The following is an 8,450-nucleotide window of genomic DNA, read 5'->3' on the forward strand; positions in this document are numbered from 1 at the left end:
ACCTTGACCCGAGTATCAAGAGCTTTATCATTGTGACCCTGAATCAGTTTCTTCAGACTGTGTTGGAGTCTGTGGTTTGCATACATGACCCTGAAAGCCATTCTTTTCTAAAATTGTATTAAGGGAAAGGAGATGGGAAAAGGAAACCATAAAGCTGGCAGGAAGTAGTTACATAATAGTGCAAAAATTGCCTCCATTGCTACTTAGATCCTGACAAAGAAACTGAGTGGCTATGTCGGTCAAGTTTCCTAAATGCAGGTCTGAGAAGCCCTGGAAGTCTTTCAGTTGTATTATTTAAAAGTGTGTGTTTGGTTTTTTTTAAGTACTGAAATCTGTCCCTATAAGTAGATTCAAGATCATTTCTACAATCCCCTTGCCACTGCATGGAGATTGTATTTACAACCATGTTGACACCTGGAGATAAGAGATTTTGTTTCTGCTAAAAGGTTGGGGAACAGTTGTTCTGGTATTTAATATTCCCTAGACTAGAACATCTTCACCTCACCTAACTCCAGTCCCTTGTTACAAATTTATGTTGAGTCTTAAACCCAGAATTTGGAGGAAGAGCATCAACTAAAATGTACTTTGAGCAACAACATTCTCAAGCCCCTCTTCACCTTTTAGTTCTAAGAACATGAGATAAAATAGCATAAACTACATTTTGATTGAGTCTTTATATTTTATCTGAAAATGTGGCATGAATTTCACTGTAGGTAAAAATAGGCATTATTTCTATGACCTGTAAATGTAGGTGATAAGCTTTAAAATGGAATAGGTCTCTTTGAGGTACTAAGAGAAAAGGATTTATAATTGTTAGTAAAATAAAATGTAGACTTCATTTATCATGTCCTCTGAAGTGGATTTAGTATATTCATGTAAGTAACATTACCGTGGTACTTACTGTGTCAAGTTCTTTACTTCTACATGTCCTGAAGGACTATTTGATGTTTTCTGCATTATGTTGTTATTTTGCCTCTAATAGTATGAGATCTGACTTTTAGAATGAACAAGCATGAGGCTGCAAGTGACAGGAGCAGTATTAATACATGCCAGCCTCCTTCTTTGTTCTTGGCTATGCAAACCTGAGTTGCAATATACTTTTAAATGCACTCATGGAGAAAATACAGATGATAATTAAAGCAGGTCAACCTTGGGGGCACTCGTGGTACTAATCAATGATTGGTGATATTAAAATTAACCTCACAGTTGATAGTCACGTCTCTTTAGGTGACAGAGGCGGATGAGATGGGAAGGGGGCTAAGTCTAAGTGGAATTCAGTGCTGGTGTTGGAAGACTGTTTTTGCCTCACAGGCGTGCACCTGTACTACGTCGGGGGAGAGGTCTATGCCGAGTGTGTGAGTGACAGCAGCATCTTCGTGCAGAGCCGGAACTGCAACTATCAGCACGGCTTCCACCCAGCCACTGTCTGCAAGATCCCCAGCGGCTGCAGCCTCAAGATCTTCAACAACCAGCTGTTCGCTCAGCTGCTCGCCCAGTCTGTGCACCATGGATTTGAAGTTGTCTACGAGCTGACCAAGATGTGCACCATCAGGATGAGTTTTGTCAAGGTAAGGAGTGCTCACTTCCCGAGTATAAGAAAGAGACCAAGAGCACAGGACTTCCGGAGCAGTCCAGTGGCTAAGACTCCCTGCTCTCAGTGCAGGGGCCCCACGTTCGATCCCTGGTCAGGGAACTAGATCCCACGTGGGTCAACTAAATATCCTGTGTGCCACAACTAAGACCCAGTACAGCCAAATAAGAAAATAAATAAGTAAAAAATATATATATTTTTAAACAGTCTTCGACTGATGTGACAGTTGGACAGCCAGGGCAAGTAGACAGCATTTTGGGAGGAAAACTCTCAATTGTTTTTCAGAAGAGCTCCTCCGTGAGTATGACATCTCTTGTTTAGCAATTTTAAGAAAATTCGTAAGTATATTACTTTTGGAGGAAATCCAAGTTAAGACAGTTACCTGATTTTTCTTTAAATAAAGAAGATAAAGTGACTATGATGGTTGTATAGGACTTAATGCTACAGAGATTTTTTTTTTCTTCCCTCAAATTGCTGAGCACTATGGTCACTCAGTAAATGGTGAATTTACCTGAAATTGAATAAGACGCTCTCCTTACTCTTACAAAGCAGACAGGCAAACAGAGGCGATTGTATTTATAAATAAGCTACAAAACAGGACTGGGTCTAATACAAGGGAGTATGAACTAAGTGCTGTTTACAAAGGAATAAACAGGTTGGGATAAAAACATTATGGGGCTCATGATTAATTCTCATGCAGTAGTAGATGTTCTGCTTATGAATATTTGTGAATTTCTCAATTAGTTCTTTAATTAAAGTTGATGTGAAGGTTGGAGAATGGAGGGAGTTAACTTAGTGGGAAGGAAAAACTGGATTTGCGCGTTGAAGCTAAGCCCTCAGCTTATCATCTGTTTCATTCCTCACAAAGCACTTGCAAATAATTCTAGTATTTCCAAATCTGAGCTTGTTTGTCAAACTGAGTATATGTGACAGTTTTCCCATGGTGACCTATCTATTCAAGGGGTATCAGTATGGCTTGTTCCAGATTTTTTCAAAGAAAAAATTTATTTATTAATTCTGTAAAATTACCATTTTACAGAATTACAGAAAAATGTATTTATTAGTTCTGTAAAATTACCATTTTACAGAATTACAGAAAAATGTGTCCCATTTTTCAACACTCTTATTTATAATTTCAGTAATTATTTAAAAAATGAGAATCAAGAATAGAGTTTCCAGTTTAGAAAATGACTTCTTGAATTCATTTTTTTCATGGTGACAAAACAGTTTCATTCAAATTTGCATGCGTGCTAAGTTGTTTCAGTTGTGTCCGACTCTTTGTGACCCCTTGGACTGTAGCCCCCCAGGCTCCTCTGTCCATGGAATTCTCCAGGCAAGAATACTGGAGTGGGTAGCCATTCCTTTCTCCAGGGATCTTCCTGACCCAGGGATCGAACCCAGATCCCCTGCATTGCAGGCAGATTCTTTACCATCTAAGGGCCACCAGGGAAGCCCTTATTCAAATTTACTGTTAAGCTTTAAAAGCATTTTTACACCGTCAGGCAATTAACAAATACCTGAAAGTCTTTTCAAACATTCTGATGCTTTAGAGCCAGCAGAGGGCAATAATAAGCAACCATTTGACGTACTTTTTTCTAGGCCTGTTTTAAAAATTGGGATGAGATGGCCAATGTCTCAGACATAATAATTTCACTGTATTATAAACTTGTATAGGAATTTGACTTTCCTAAGATCAACTAGATGTACTTCTCATATATGTAGCCTTTAAATTCATAAAACCACATAATTCACAAAATAAACTGTTACTAATATTGCAGGGACTTAAAAGATTCCTAGCAAATATAACTATAGGTGATCAGTGTAAAAGAAATTGGTAAGTTCTCACCACAATAAAAAATTGCAACCATGTGAGGTCATGGATGTTAACAAAACTTATTTTTTGTGATCTTTCCTGGGGATGGTCACCAAAGGCAAATTGCCATAAGTGAGCCAGCATGGGAGAGGGGAAACAAGCTTTCTTCATCAACCCTGAGTAACAGAGAGCGCCTTCAGCTCTCACTTAACAACTTTCAGATCCAGCCATTGTTCTGTTTCATGCAAAACATGGACTTCAGCATTAAGGGGGTGAACATGCATTCAAGCTCCCTTCCCTGGGGAAGACAGCATGATTTCCCAGTGTCTCTGATGTGGCTGGAACCCAGGCCCTCTCTAGGTCCGTGGATTTAGTTGCGAGCCCAGGAGGATACCTGGGATGGGGACTCATCTTAGGGTGTCTGGCTGATGAAAAGGTTGTCTTGTACTTGCAGGAATGCAGAGTTCATGTTCTCAGGTCCCAGAAGCTGCCCTGGTGGGTGGGCTGTGTCCAGCAGGCCTGTTTCGTGCCCCTGGAGGCTGCCTGGAAATCTGGCACAATCACGTGGCTCTGTTTTTGCTTTTCAGGGCTGGGGAGCCGAGTACCATCGCCAGGATGTCACAAGCACGCCCTGCTGGATTGAGATCCACCTTCATGGACCGCTGCAGTGGCTGGACAAAGTTCTGACTCAGATGGGCTCCCCACACAACCCGATTTCTTCGGTGTCTTAACAGTCCTGTCTCAACACACATTTCTATAGGGTAGATGCTGTTGCAGGCAGTGGCTTATATCATTTCAGATTCATGACTAACTGAAGTTTCTAAGTACACATGTAAATACATTTAATATATACTCTTCATATTTTGTATCATCATCTTGGTTTGTGCTTTCTAGTTAACCTGATGCCACTACAACGCAATGATAAAAGCAGGTTTTTCGCGCCTACGCTCTAATAAGCAGCAGCTTCTTTTGTGGGAGAGAACAAATGAGAGGCAAGTCTGTGGACAGTGTTTGAAGGGTGCTGGCAGAACAAAGGCAGCTTCCGTCTGCCGTGTCACATAAGGCATATTGTGTGGCCAGTCCAGAAAAATACTAAAACTGTTTACGTAGCAAAAATCAGGTACTAGCAGCACTAGGGCAAATAACACTTTGGACAAAACAAACCTGTAACATTTAAATAACCTCACTTCAAATGCTGACAAAAAAAGAAAATCAAGCTTGTAAAATCAGTTATGTAAAACAAGTCATATAAGCTTTATTTCTGAAGTTGAAATACCTGTAGGTAGACTGTTGTGCTGATATGAATGGTACCTTTTAAACAAATTAAAACTGTGATTGGAAAAGAAAGAAACTGTGAAGCTGAGAGCCAGGTTGCCTCATTATCTTACCACTGTACAGAAAAAATAGAATAAATAACTCTAATATGGGAAGATATTATAAATATGAAAATAGCATGAAATGAGCTATATCCCCCAACTGCAAAATAAGACCAGCACTTTCTTAATCCATGCATCACCCACAGAGATGCCTGCCTTCCACGTAGGAAATCACATTAAGTTCCACGTAAGTTCTCCTGGTGGTGACTCAGGACAGGCAGCTCTGCAGATCTTAGTCTGCACAGCATGCTTGCTGGCCTCGTGTTTAAGTCCCGTGTGTGTGTGTAGAAGCAGCAGTAGAATAAGAGCATCGGACAAAAACACCCTGTGTTTACTTATTCCTTCTCACATTCCCACGTTCACAGTCTCTAGGCGAGGGCACATTTTGCCGCATGTTCCTCACACATTGGTAAATACTAACTCTTCACAGATGACTCAACGTTCACTGAAGCCTCTGAGAAAACCTAGACACGTTGCTGCAATCCATGTGAGTTCTTTAACTTAGTGTCTCTACTGATTAAGTGACCTGCTGGTCATAGGTGGTAGCCTCTTATAAAACTAAAGCCTCATACCTGGAAATAAGTTCCCAAATAAGAGTAATTCCATAATCCCTATCATTTCTGACGAACAGTGGTTCTGAATAACAGGACATTTTAAAAAATGCACACAAAATACCAAAACCTGTTATTTACCCTTGGATGATAAAGAGAGGGCCATTTACCAAATTTCTAGGTACTTTGATATATATATATATTTCTGACCCACTAAACACTGCATTGCTTGGAAAATTATTTCACACCCTCTTTAAAATGTATAATTTAAGAAGGTAATTATGCTTGTTAACAGCCGGTACTTCAGTGATCCAGGAGGTTTCTTCATTTATACATTCTGTCTCAACTCTTTCTAGCATTAGTATATAGTAGCTGTTTCTCATTAAATTGTATTCAAGGTAGGAATGATCATATGAAAACAATGTATGCGTGAGCTACTGCCGTCACCTCTTGTAATGACTAGTGTTACCTAGAAGCTTTCATATATACAATAGAAAATATCACATTTTACAGTAAAGTTAGGTGGTCCGTTTAGTGTTTAGAGAATGCTGTAGTTTGTTGGTTCACCAACTATGTATGTGCCTGGCACAGTGTTAGGTACTGTGGAGTCAATGTGCACAAGAAACCGTCCCAGCCCTCTGGAGCTGAGAGTCTACACGGAAATCTGTAGAATCATCCTCATGTTTCAAGAACTATTAAAACAAAACATGCGCTCTTTCTTATGCTTGAAAAAAGTGTAATTGCTTTCCTAATTCTCTATTTTGAAACTGATTTTCTTTCTCTTCTGAGCAATCAAGTCATGGATGAAGACATCCTTGGATAAATGAGGCTTTTCTTCTGTCTCAAAGCTGGATTTTTCTCCTCTTGCTTCCCTGTTTTCCAGTAATTCCCTATGTCCCCTTTCCTTGGAAAAGGCATTAGTGTGGTGAAGTCTTCCTCAAACAAGTCCTGCTGCACAAAACAGCATGAGGTACATGTGGTCTGGGCTCCAGGCATCAAACATCGCTTTATCCGTCAGTGGTCAGACTCCTCCTCTGGTAATCTTACACCTTTACAGAATTAATCGGTACTAGTTGCTTATAAGTGACATGAAAAGATACACTGGCTTTCCACGCAGCTTTGGGAAACCAGGACAGAACGTTCCAGTGAATTGGAATTGTGTCTTCAAAAAATAAATGATTAAAGTGGTACGTATGCATCACTACCAGGTCTATCTCACCAAAAGCCTTTATCAAGATACTGTGAAATTCAGAGAATTTAGAAGTGATGGGAAATTAACCCTTAAGTCATTGTAACATAGTCACATTTTAGATCAGGCTTTTACATTTTTTTCTGCTAAGAATTGTTAAAAATTGTAATGCAAGGATTTGATTTCTGACTTCTAAATGTGCTTATTTAACATTCAATCCTTGAGGTAGACAGTCCAAACGATGTCTTCACATTCTTTTATAGGCTCGTGAGCAAAGTGGACATGCTGAGCCATTAATTGCATCAGCAATTGCCAAACATGTTTAAGGTTGCCGTAGACAAGGCAATAGAGAACAGTAACATCTGGCCTGCTGACAAGACTCAGAACATTTATAGTGCTGTTCAAGTCTGGGTTTTGTTTTTTCTCCTGTTAAAAATTTGAGATGTAAAAATTTTTAGTTAGATGATATTTTAATACCTACCAGTGCTTTGGAACTATTAAGATGTCAATTCTCAATACATTTACTTTATATTTTTTTTTACACTCAGTTTAAATCAGAAAAGATTGGACAACCACCTAGCATTTAGAATCTCCTTTTCATTGTCTTCTTAGGAAGTGAATACCCTGTCACAGCAACAAAAACATTTTTTAGGTATTGCCTGTTAAGACTTCAAGCACCGGCTTAACTTTGAGTATGTCCTGAATATTCGGTATACGTAGTCAACAAATAAAGCAAAATGGAACATGCATTCCAAATTTTGTCTGCTCTTGTTAACGATTTAATGGCCGAACTATATGACAAATTACATGATCTTGGCATATGTTAAGTTCAAATTAATGTAAAACAAACTAACAAAAAAGAAACTATTTCTATTTAAGTCATGTTTTTTATTATAGCTAGGCCTCAATTATCCTTCAAATGCACACTTACACTGTTATCTGATTGTTTATAATAAAGAATACTGTACCTAAATGTCTTTTGGCTCATTATTCCCTACAAACCTCATAGAAGGATTCGTTGTATATGGGTCCTTAAGATGATCTTATACAATCCTGTTTTGAAAATTGGATTTTTTTGAAATCCAACATCCTATAGAGAAATTAGATAACAGTTTTGAATTAAGCATCTTAGAATAACTGGCATTAAATATAGAACCTTGGAAGGGGAGGGATAAATTAGATTTGGATTAACATATACACTACTGTAGATAAAGTAGAAAAAAATATAGAACCTTGAAGATATTTTGCAGTAATTTTAGAAAGGATATGCGTAGGAGCTTTTTTTTTTCCTGTGTATTGGCAAATATTAAGTGATATTACAGTATATGGGAATGAACAATTACTGTAAATATCTGTACATTGCTATATAATACATGTTAGAAAAGTGTTAAAGGCAACTCAGGACAAATGAAGATGGAATCCAGGAGGAATATGAAAATATCTAAAAATGTAAATTTTCTGTTCTCTCCATTAAATTTCCTTCCAGTCTAAATGCGGTGGGGGGGGGGGGGTAGAATATGTAAGTATTTTGAGAAAACTTGGTCTTTTATTGATTAAAGTTTTCTTTTTTTTTAAAAAATGGAGCCCTTTATTCAAAATGTAAACAGATGAAAGACAAGCTATTCTGGGTGCACAGAGGAGGGCTCAGTCAGTTTAGTCGCTTAGTCATGTCCGACTCTGCGACCCCGTGGACTGCAGCACGCCAGGCATCCCTGTCCATCACCAACTCCCGGAGCTCGCTCACACTCATGTCCATTGAGTCAATGATGCCATCCAACCATCTCATCTTACTTAAGCTGGAAGTTTATGGAGAGCAGTGATTGTGTCTTGCTTGTCTTTGCATCTCCTATTTTTCCTGACCCTGTTCTTGCATCCAAAATTTGGTATTGGCACTTCAACCACAAACTAGTACATATTTTTAAATATACCA

The 8,450-nt window shown here is 38.7% G+C and overlaps 1 protein-coding gene across 4 annotated transcripts in view; it reads left to right on the forward strand.

The window, feature by feature from the left end:
* SMAD9 (SMAD family member 9) overlaps positions 1-7,493 on the forward strand; it is a 66,280-nt gene extending 58,787 nt beyond the window's left edge. For all 4 annotated transcript variants that reach the window (XM_086329330.1, XM_086329332.1, XM_086329333.1 and 1 more), the window contains 2 exons: positions 1,312-1,568; positions 3,992-7,493. In XM_086329330.1, coding sequence (XP_086185456.1) covers positions 1,312-1,568; positions 3,992-4,135 — 401 coding nt within the window. In that variant the 3' untranslated portion in view covers positions 4,136-7,493. The remainder of the gene's footprint in view (positions 1-1,311; positions 1,569-3,991) is intronic.
* The last annotated feature ends 957 nt before the right edge of the window (positions 7,494-8,450 follow it).

Source organism: Bos grunniens, chromosome 12 (assembly GCF_055505025.1).
Source record: "Bos grunniens cultivar Pamir isolate PY7600 chromosome 12, Bosgru_T2T1.0, whole genome shotgun sequence".
Classification (NCBI taxonomy): domain Eukaryota; kingdom Metazoa; phylum Chordata; class Mammalia; order Artiodactyla; family Bovidae; genus Bos; species Bos grunniens.